The sequence below is a fragment of the Lolium perenne genome, chromosome 1, assembly GCF_019359855.2.
Source record: "Lolium perenne isolate Kyuss_39 chromosome 1, Kyuss_2.0, whole genome shotgun sequence".
NCBI lineage: Eukaryota > Viridiplantae > Streptophyta > Magnoliopsida > Poales > Poaceae > Lolium > Lolium perenne.
In genome coordinates this window covers 55620409-55631666 of record NC_067244.2, presented here as the reverse complement: position 1 = coordinate 55631666, position 11258 = coordinate 55620409, and the positions used below count along the sequence as shown (strand labels likewise).

The following is an 11258-nucleotide window of genomic DNA, read 5'->3' as shown; positions in this document are numbered from 1 at the left end:
CTCTGCAGTGTCTGTGGCCTTTGCCACCTGATCCAGCTCTGCAAGTGAATATAGATACATGGTTCTACACGGTTTAATCAAATTCTGGAGAAAAAAAATGCTGGACAACACTCTCCTTGTGCTTGGCGGGTGTCAGGGTGTGGCATGCACGCAATGAGGCTACCCATGACAAAGCACTGCCGACAACTCAAAGTTCTCGCCGGTTCTTATGCAGCTATGTGAATGTTATGGGAAATATACAAGAGCAGCCAGTCGAGGCCATTTTGAAGGGGAGGTCAACAATGATAGCTCCCACTTCTCCCCCTCTGCGCCGCTTCGACGAACCCTAATCTTCTCCGAGCTCTGGCGACTCGCGTCGCCGACGCTGTCGCCGAATTTCTCTGGCCGCCTCCGACCAACTCCGGCGACGTGGTTGGTTGCAGAAGGACCGCCTCTCGACGGCGAACCTGATGGTCCGTGTCAATCTGGCCCTCGTCGCCTCCTCCGCTCGCCCCCAACTCGTCTGCACGCATGGCCGCACGGATCCGCGTCGATTCACCGTTCGCCGGCGATCCAAACGCGGTGGCGCGGCCGTGTGCCTCGCCGTGGTGGTGCTGGAGCATTTGTGCTCGGCGACGCCTGGCTTGGCCGCGGCTTGGCGCTGCCGTGGTCGACCGTGCCGCCATGCCGCCATGGGCACGCCATGGTGCTCCTGCTCCAGGTACGCCTCCTCTTCTTCTCTTCGTTTAGCTCCAGCTACGGCTGCTCCTCCTCTTGGAGATGCTGTCATGTCGTGCTGCTGCTGCTGGATGATGCTAGCTGCTATTGCTGTGCTCCCAGCTGCTGTTATGGTGTGCTAGATGTTGCTGCTGCTGCTCTACTAGCCATGGCCTAGTGTTACAGAACTGGAACTCGAGCATCATGTAACCCATTTAGAGTAATGAAATCCCCATATGCCGGCAAAATAAAGTAGCAAGATGTTTGTAACTGGACTTTTTTCATCACATTATTTTTCATTGAACTTCTAATTTGCACAGTGCGTCAAACTGACATTTTATTGTACAATGCGTAAGCTGCTCTATATATTCTAACTCAGCTTGCCTATTTCTTCTTTCCTATCGTATTCTAGCAATGTATGTCTATGTAGTTGTCACCCCTCCCCCTCGTCTTTAAGTCCTCCTAAAGACCACTTTGTCTTCTTATAATTTAACCAAGGGTTTAAGAAGTAACAGATTGAATACAAACATACTTAGCAAGTTTTATAAGTGGATGTTTGATGCTCTATATACAGCCGTTGATTTAGGGATCCTGGATTTTACGCATTTTTAAAGAGTTTTTTTAGAAACGGTAAGTTTTATTTAGAAAAACAATGACTGTCGGCCTTTATGGATCCTGGATTTTACGCATTTTTAAAGAGTGTTTAGTGAAGCTCACAATTGTTTGATCTATACATGCAAATGGATAATGATCCTCCCTTGTATCTTTATTTAGTTTTTTGAAATCAATACACATTCTATGTACTAAATCTAGATCAGTTTTATTTTGTCTACTTGTTCTTTCTTATCCTATTCTAGCAATGTACGTCTATGTAGTTGTCCATATTTGTAATATGTGGTAGCACATGCTAGGGCAAGGTCACCATAACACGCAACCCTACGTGACAAAGAGGTAATGTAATCTGAGATAGAACGAAATGTTTGACAGGAAAAAAATGTGTCTAAAAAAAGTATAAAATTTATTTGGTAATGCGCTATTCACGCGAACGCAAGTCTTAAGTCGCGAATATTCACGCGAGCGCACGCGCTATGCATGTGTGTATGTGTGGTTCATCCTTATGTGTGTTTCTACCATTTTAGATGTCAACAAGAGTTTTCGTTATAAGTTGGTCCAAACTTTCTTCCCTTAGCAATGTGGGACTAAAGTTTAGACATGGCACTAAAGTTCTCAGAATATTACTAATGGGCCACCGGTGCCTCATATGGGCCTCTATACTTGCTTATCTATCCGTTGGCCTAAATACTGGCATGTCATCCTAACGATGAAGGCTATGCTGGTACATGCATGCGAAAAAGGCAATGCAAGGGCATGCATGCTCCAATTTACCGGTGGATACATATCACGTTGATGCTGCAGGCAGCCAAGGACTGAAGGACTTGCAGTGGATATCTATGGTGCTCCCCTATTCCATGGTCCTTTATATATACAAACAAATGATAGTTGAAGTAGTATGGGCATAGCCTGGAAGCATCCGGGTCTTCCATGTTATTAATTAGTGGACGATATTTTCTTCTATTCAAAGGGTAATAATATATCTCTATATATACATACCTACTAATAAAGAAAGTACGGTTTCTTTTTGGATTTTCGTCTATTTTAAATTTACTCCTACTTTTCAGTGAAAACCGCCACCGCCTTTTTTCAACTCATCATCATTCAATAATAAAGAAGCTAACGTTTTCATGGTACGGTCCGTTGGTTTCTTCCGTCCTTTACATTGTCTATCGATGGTGTCTTTGTTTGCTACGTCTCGCTGGTGTCCTGGTTTTGTAAGTTGTGGTTTCCGAGAGAGTATCCGGACCTGACTCGAGTAGTTCTTATTTTTTCCTGGGTAAGTCTTTAAATTTGAGAGCGATGGACACCATATCGAAACATATCGAACCAAGCTTACGATCGAGATCGAGCCGCTAGCGATGAGCTACAACGCGGTTAGGCCGGAAACTCCAGCACGGCGAGGACGACAGGCAGTGCCCAAGATCACCAACGATGCCGCCACCATGCCCATGGCTCAGCTTACGCCCTTAACCGGATACATCTTTCCTCGATTTCCCGGCGGCTTGCCAGCACAAGCTGCTACTGATACGACATCGAGGAGCGTTGGAGAGCCCCCAGAGTTAGTGCTTAACGGCTAGAGAAATCGACCAATCATCTTCACCGTTCTAGCGCAGTATGGCATCAGAGGCTACACGTGCGCGCGTGAGACACGATTTTAACAGCCCTGAAACCACCACTGCGGCAGTCACAACACCCATGAACACCACTGGCGTGAGGTTGCAAGGTGCCCCTACAAGTCGTTTGGCCTTGGGAAGCCCAATGACGGCGGGAGAAGCACAAGAACATGTTGTGCACGAGCACCACCAGGCAACGCTTGAGGGACAAGTCCCTAAAGGAGGACGAACTGCAGAAGGTCACTCCACAACGTGCACACCATGTGTGAGATGCTTGGCGTCATGCACGAGACACCTCGCCTGACGAAGCAACACTGGCGGCTTTTTCAGGACATCTTGATCTCCAAACGACACGAACCCCACGCGTGAATGGACGCAATAGAATCCAGCCTCCTCTCTGGTTCGACCGTTTGAGACCGTCGGCGCGATCAAATCAGTAGCGATGACAGACGCAAACCACGGGCAGGAAGACGATCAATCTGATGGAAGTTCATGGAGAAGAGCATTGGCAAGCTGGGCCACTGTCGCCAGCGTCTGGTAGCCGAGACCTGAGCAGCGAAGCCAAGTTGTGCAAGTGTGTTCGTGTTGGTGTTGGCTAAGCCGATGCGTGCGTGCTAGCTGATGAACAGTTAAGCCAAGTTGTACAAGTGCGTATGTGCTGGCTAAGGGCCTGTTTGTTTGGGCTGTGGCTGGCTGGCTGTGTGGGGAAAGCTGCTGTGCAGGAAAAGCTGCTGCGTGAGGAAAGCTGCTGTTTCAAGTTTCACTGTTTGGCAACTTTGTTTGCTTTCTAGCTGTCAATGGATGAATTGTCTGTAATACCCCAGAATTTTGATAATATGTTTTTCTGCTGATAAATGTTTATACTGTTCCTTATTTGTACGTGAATCAAATGGTCTACGGTTACGTGTTTAGAGGCAAAGACGGCAGATTTTCGATTCGTGTTCAGAGGCTGCTGTAGCTAGCTAGCTTTGCTAGTTCGTTTCATCCGAGCAAGTAAAATAACTAAGAAAACAACATTCATGGATTAATTTAGAGGCTGCAGTAGCTAGCTAGCTTTGCTAGTTCGTTTCAGCCATTGATTAATTTCTCCCCACAGCGTGCTGCTCGCTCGTGCTTGTGCGCTGGCCGTCTCCGGATAACATGGAAGTAGCGGATGGGATCCAGAGAGGAATCGGGGCCAGCGCGAGGTTAGTCGAGGCAAGCCTGAGCTGGGTAAGCCGCAACGCCGGCGGATGGTGGTAGGCGGCGCGCAGCCGGCCGCACGCGAGGACGCCGCTCGATGGAGAAAAAAACAGGATGTGGAAGGTAACGATTCGGCTCAGCGGTGGCAATCTGCATAAATAGTGCGAAACGAAATGGGCAAGTCTAAAAAAACGATTCCACCTTAATATGTGCTTTTCGGTATCTGCCTGTAGGGTGCTTTGGCTTTGGCAAAGCCACCTTCCAAAGCTACCCGTTTGTTTCGATTTGCTGGCTTTTTTACTGGAAAGCCAAAAAAAACCCAAACAAACACCCCCCTAAGCCGATGCGTGCGTGGTAGCTTGCTGGCAGCTTACGCACGAGTGCTTTGATTCATGCATGCAGGGCGCAGTGCTTTGAGGCAGGTTCGTGGCTTGTGCATGAGGCCTCGTGCGGGTGTGCAACACGGGTCCGTACAAACTACTGAAAGAGGATGACCAGTTCTGTTGCGGAAGTTTTCGACAGCACGTGCGTGTGGAGATGGATCACTGGCATCCGGCAAGCAAGTAAGCAACCACGACAGAATCGGTGACCAGGTCGAGAAGAAGCAGCGTACGTTGGGGACGTACTTCCTCCGCAGCTGAGCTTTGAAGATTTTGGGTGATTATTTTGAATGTGACTTTGCATATAAATATTAGTGTAATGAAATTTCATGAATTTCTTGACATAAAAAATCATGAATATTTTTCGGACCTTGGCTCGTGAGTTTAGTGGTTGTTTGGATAACAAATATTAGGGGTGAGTTTATAGCAAACGAGTTTTAGGCAGATTTTAGCAGAACCTGTTTTGATAACTTTTCTGTTACTAATTATTAGTCGAAGGAAAACTACGTTTGGGTTAGAAAAGGTAAAACTGGGTTTCTCCAGTACCTTGTTTGGATAGAGAGATCTAGATAGTTATACTTTCGTTGCCGCGCAAAAATCGTATCTTGATTCTTGACGCCCGAGTATGTGCCGGAGGATTGACGCGCCAGCAGAGCTTCAGGCTCGGCCTGCCCCTGCTCTGCGGCCAGTCCGACGCGGCGAGTCCTGCTGCCTGGTTGTCGGCGTTGAGCATGAGGTCGTCTGGCACCGGCAGCAGCGGCAGAAGGTCCGATGCATGATCTTCCAGCACTTTGATAGGGACAACGACGAGCACTTTTTTAACCAACGCGAGATCATGCCCAGTGTCGCCATGAACAGGTGCTCCTTGATCACGACGACTACACAACTGCTCAGGCCGAACATCCCTACTTCGTGGCAGATGTGCTCGTAGGCCGGCGAGACAATCAGCTCTGAAGAGCTTTTTTTTTTTCAAGGATACGTCCTGGGAGACGTATCTGTTTCATAGAAGAAGGGCCGGAAGGCCAATGTACAACACACTTCTGGCACAGCCGCCAGAGAGTGCAACACCACACTGCCCTCGGGTAGGCAGCACACACCCACTACGCAACTACTCGCGACATCTCCACTTTCCCACGTCTACAGGACTACCCCTAAACAGGCCAGCCATACGCCACAACTCCGCTTCTTCTGAGATCCGAGAGATGACCGTGCTCAATGATGGGGTGGCGCCTTCAAAAACGATGTCGTTCCGGTGACGTCAAAGGCACCAGCAAATTAGGGTGACAGCTGTCCAGAGGTCACGATCCTTGCCCAGACCACCTTGCTTAGATAGGAAGACGCGGCGCCCATGCGCGCCATAGGTGGTGTGCCTGCCGGCTGCGGTGCGATCGTGTCGTGGCCGGCGATCGTAGCGTCGTGGGTCTGATGGAGCAGTCCGGCCATCACCATCGACGAGCCATCGGCCTTACTACCGGGTGCGGGCCCTGGCCAGGAACCAAAGGCGGGCGCCGCACAGGCGCTGTGGTCGTCATGGCGTTGGCCAAGCTCTGAGACATTTTTTTATAAAAGAAATATATTATATATTAATATCAAAAGATATCAATTACTCCCTCCGTCCCTTTTTAATTAACTCACCAGTAATTTTGCGCAAAACCCCCTATCTCTTTCTACTATCAACCCGCCCGTCCCCGCCGCTGACCCGAGTCAACAACCACGTCTCCGCATCCTCGCGTCCGCAGTCCCCATCCTCTCCTTCCCCGTCGCCGGCGTCCCGTCGCCGCCACTCCCCTACCCGTCCCCTTCTCCTCCTCCTCCTCCTCTCTGACGCGCCTCCGCTCGCCATCCCCGTCCCCTTCTCCTCCTCTCCGCCATAACCAGAACATCTCCAACTCCACACCAAATCTGGATCCGTGAGAAAGATTCAATTTTTTCGACCTTGCTGCTGTGGACCTTGCTGTCGAGCGTCTCGAGCACGCGCCGCACGCTGCCCTTGTCCTCGGCGACGGCTGCGGGCGTGGCGGGCGGCTGCGAGACGGTGGTGCTGCCGTGGCATGAGGCGGCGGGCGGGTGCGGGGCGTGGAGCGCGTTGAAGAGGCGCTCGGCGATGCGGTCGCGGCGGCGCAGGAACTCGTGCGGCTCGTCGGCGGCGGCGACGAGGATGGCCTTCTCGAGCACCTCGCAGATGCCGGCGCCCGCGCCCCGGAAGAAGTCGCGCCACCGGTCCAGCCCGTCCGCCATGGCCGCCGCCGCCGGCATGGCCATCGGGATCGTCGGGGACGCAGGGGTCAGGTACTCCCTTCCGCTTGCTGCCACAGGCCAAGCTGCTGATGCCTTGGAATCCCGGCGGTCTGGCCGCATCGCCAGCCTCCCAGAGCAGCCCGACTACCGCATTAGGAAGGCGAATGGCGATGTAAAGACCGAATCACCTGATCCAGTTCCAGTGTACGCGACCAACGAAGAGAGAGAGCCTATGCTGTTGCCAAGGCCGAACAGCTCAAGGCCCAGCTGGGCTCGGACCACCCAGCCTTCATCAAGCATATGTCCCACAGTTCCGCCACCAAATCGGCAGCGCTGGTATGGCAACATTCGTTGTTGGTCTGTTGCAATGCAATTTGTTCTTGGATGGTTCTTGGAGTAATTTGTTGGGCTATCTGGCAGGCTATCCCAGTGCACTTCAATCAGTATCTCCCCGTGCATGATGAGGTGATGGCTCTGGTGGATGAGGTGAATAAGGAGTTTGACATGCTCTACCATGTCACGTACAGACATCATAAGTACTGGGGTTGTCTTAACGGGTGGAGAGCGTTTTCTGCTCACCAAGAGCTGGCTGATGGTGACTGCTTGGTGTTCCAGCTGATAGAGAGGAGAAAATTCAAGGTAAGGTTCAACCTGTTCTCCACGCGTGAGTTTAGATGGGTGCTTTGAGAAAAGAAAGTTGCTCTCGATAGCATGACTGGAACACGTGATTTTTTAAGAGACCCTGCATCATATTGTATCGAATTTCTTTGGTACCTTTTCGACTCTAAATGTTGCCTAATGATTCTGCAAATTCCTTGCTGTGTGGGTTACTGGAGTCATCCTCATTAATGTATAAGTCCATAGTTTTTGTTCATCCATGCTGCAGTGATTTGAAGTTGATTGACAATATGGAAAAGTTACTTGATTCTGACTTCTGGCCATATAATAACTAGAGTTAATTGCATACAACACCTATTTTTCTGCATGTTGTAGCCTTACATTACTGTGCAGTGCCACATGCGTATCTACAATTGTAACTAGGAACTGTTTCTAATTATTGAAGGAGTGAGAAATTGTGCCTGTTTGGACTTGCAGAATCTGACATGAAGTACATGAAAGAGTTCAGATATTAACTTTCCATAGCCTGGCTTTAGTTGTACATGAAAATTAGGGATTCTTGTAAGGCCTAGTAATGGGTAAAATCCATTTATCTCATGATGCAGGTTTATATAGTTAGAGCGAGTTCTTACAACAACAATCACCGCTCCTGTTCTTGTGAAAATCTTATAGATCCTCTGTTTGCTTAGCATTTATGCCTCACTTGAAAGAAATCGTTGAGATTTGTAGACCATTGCTATGATGAGAATGTGGAACTCTTGATCAGATATGCTCGCTTTATATATGTATAGTTACTGCATGATGTATTTGAAATGTTGCATATATACAATAGGTTCCACATAACTTAAAACTACGGAGTATTGCATAATTTAAAACTACTCAAGATGCTTCTTGTGCTGCTTCTGCTTCTGCTTTTTCTTTTGCTCTTGCTTCTGCCTCTTCTATCAACTGCTTAAGCTGCTCTACTTTTGCTGCTTGTGCTATTCTCAATAGCTTGTGCTTCTTCTATAATTTTTAATGTCTCTGCAACTAGATCAGCCTTGCAAGTAAGAAAAATAGGGAGTCTTCCTTCCTTTATCCTTTTGTCTTTACCCATGTGTTGGATGTCATAGCAATTCCCTCATTGCTTCTTCATAGTCTCTCTCAAGCATGTTTGCAATGTTAGAAAGCTTTTAGCTAGCTTATCCACCTCATAGTTCTCAAATTCTTCCTGCACAGCTTCAATCAGTTCTCTAATATTTTTCGGCGCTCTGCAGTCGGTGAGAGATTGAATAGACCGAAAGAAGCATAGATCTAGAATGTTCATATCAGGACTATTAGGTGGTTGTTGCAGTAACACAATGTTCAGGTCAGTTTGTGCAACAACTTGTAGGAAAACAGGGTCGTTAGGCTTGATGTGTGGGGTGGCATTGTCTTGTTGTATATAGATAGTTCTCCCTGCGTCCTCATCTGGCCACTTGTCTAGTATAGCAGGGATTACTTTATTGCACATGAAATCCCTCATTACATCTCTGTTAACTTTCATTGATTTTAGTTCAAGAGTACCCTTTTCCCTGTTTTCGCTTCTTCTAACAGCTGCAGTTTCAGTGACAAATGGCCATGTGCCTATTTTTCCATCAAAAGTGCAAACCTTTATTCCATCAAAAATGGCAAACCTTGGCTTAGCGACAGCAGTTAAAAACATAACCTTCCCTATACTGTTCTTATTATGCACTGTCCGATATGGGGTAGGCTCTCCAGGGACTAGATAGTACACATTGTTTTTCTGTGTCAAGTCAAACCATTTTTCGTCGATATGGACAAAATTGTCCATTTCCTTGAAGAAAACACTCATCTTAAGTTCTTGTTTTGTTTCTGCAACTAACTTGCCTTGTTTATTTCATCATTTCTAATTGTTCCACTACTGCACTTTGTCAACTGTGTTCAGTGGTTGTGCAATGCTGACAAGTCATCTCATGAACCAAGATTGCGGTTAAAGTACGTGAAGTTATATTGTAGTCTATCTCTTGTGTTATCTGCAACCAGTTCTTAACCAAAAAACAGTTTGCCTGGTTCATAAACTGGTTCATAAACCATGTGGGTGTGAAGGGTATGTGTTGCTATGTGTTACTGTCATAAACTTGTTAGGAAACTCGCCATGTACACTAGCGGCTGGAGCTAATGGTTCTGTACCATTGTATGGGCGTGTTTCCGTTTTGTATACAAGCACTTCTTTGTATACAAGCAATGAAGTGCGATACTAGCTTTATATGTTTACAAGTTAATTCACACTATAATTTTTCTGGTTAGCTATATCTTCCAGGCATGTTCTGGGATCATTTTATTGCTCACTTGTGCATACGATGCAATGCTCATGATTATGCTCTCATCTTTGCAGAAATTTGTGGCTCTTAAGATCCAGAAGAGCGCGCCAGAGTTTGCTCAAGATTTGAATTGGTAACCATGTGGCACTTGCAATGATCAGAATATAACCTTGATGAGCTGCCACTGCCTGATGAAGAAGAGCTGGCGCTGCCGGATGAAGACGAGCTGCCGCTGCCGGATGAAGGAGCGTGGCGAGCAGCGTGGCGAACTGGAGGCTGGCGAGCTTGAATATGGGGAGGCGGGCGGCGGAGCCAATCTGAGGCAAGCGGTTCTTCAGGAGGGTGTCGACAAGGAGGAGGCGGAGGCGGGTGGCGGAGCTATCGCTTCGGCAGCTGTCGAGCAGGAGGGGCCCGAGGAGAAGCAGGCGGAGGCGGGTGGCGGTGCTGCCGCTCCAGCAGCTGTCTAGCAGGAGGTGGCCGAGGAGAACTAGGCGGAGGCGCGTGGTGGAGCTGCCGCTCCAGCAGCTGTCGAGCAGGAAGTGGGCGAGGAGAACCAGGCGGAGGTGCCTGGTGGAGCTGCCGCTCCAGTAGCTATCGAGCAGGAGCTGGGCGAGGAGAACCAGGCACAGGCGCGTGGTGGAACTGCCGCTCCAGCAGGGTGGAGAGCATGGCGCTGCTCCGGAGGCTGACGATCGATCGATCGATTCCAGATCCGTATTCCAGGCGGAGGTGCCTGGTGGAGCTTCCGCTCCAGCAGCTGACGTCTGGATCGATTCCGTCTGGATCGATTCCAGCTCCGGCGGCGTGGATCGATTGTCCTGGTGGAGCTTCCGTCTGGATCGATTCCGTCTGGATCGATTCCAGCTCCGGGCGCGTGGTGGAGCTGACGATCGATCGATTCCAGCTCCGGGCGCGTGGTGGAGCTGACGGCGAATGGATACGGGACTGACCGATCAGATCTGAGAGTATTTTTTGTTATGTTTTGAAATATGCAGGACTGGATTGTAAAATGATATTTGTGAAACCGTTTTCCTCCCCCAAGTTAATTAAAAAGGGACGGATGGAGTACATTTAGCCAATACATCCATCCCTAGACAACACCTGAAATACAGACTTTTCAAAAACGACACTTTCAAGAAGGGAACAATGCACCAGCGCCGTCATCGTTCGATCAAAGATCTTAGGTTTTTACCCTAAGATAGTCCCCGCTCTTAAAACAATGCCTCCAACAAGATCATTGCCAGACAAAACCAGTTAAGGCCAGACCTTGTGTTTTCACCCTGAAAGGTAGGACTATGAATTTCACATGTGTTGTCGCACCCACTTTCATACCACTAATGCGAATCTCGGAACACCAAGCAAGTTTCTCAACATCGCGGAAACTTGAACCTTTCTTAGCTAATCCCCCAATCTCGCCTTCAAGAAATTCTCTGCTTCTGACTTCACCATGGACCAAAATTCTCTTGATGTCAACACAGAACAGAGCTTCGCGCCGCTCCCTCCGAAATCAAACGGTCAGAATAAAAGCATGGGTGCGCGCGACCGAATACCACCCGATCCTATAAACTCCAGGAAAAAGATGCACTATTCCATTCGCTGTCGGAGCCTTTCGG

The 11258-nt window shown here is 48.7% G+C and overlaps 1 protein-coding gene across 2 annotated transcripts; it reads left to right on the top strand.

Annotated features, from left to right (window-relative positions):
* The first annotated feature begins 6195 nt into the window (after window positions 1-6195).
* LOC127292919 (uncharacterized) lies at window positions 6196-10726 on the top strand. 2 transcript variants are annotated; one of them, XM_051322454.2, is made up of 3 exons: window positions 6196-7060; window positions 7145-7363; window positions 9720-10726. In XM_051322454.2, the coding sequence occupies exons 1-2, from the start codon at window positions 6591-6593 to the stop codon at window positions 7191-7193; spliced, it is 519 nt and encodes a 172-aa protein (XP_051178414.1). In that variant the 5' UTR covers window positions 6196-6590; the 3' UTR covers window positions 7194-7363; window positions 9720-10726. The 2 variants fall into 2 exon arrangements, with proteins under 2 accessions (XP_051178414.1, XP_051178403.1); XM_051322443.2 differs by lacking the exon at window positions 9720-10726 and adding an exon at window positions 7948-8009.
* Window positions 10727-11258: the final 532 nt, after the last annotated feature.

Coding starts and splice junctions, on each gene's coding strand:
- LOC127292919 (XM_051322454.2), top strand. CDS start 6,591: ATGCGGTCGCGGCGGCGCAGGAACTCGTGCGGCTCGTCGGCGGCGGCG. Junction 7,061..7,144: donor CCACCAAATCGGCAGCGCTG/GTATGGCAACAT, acceptor GCTATCTGGCAG/GCTATCCCAGTGCACTTCAA.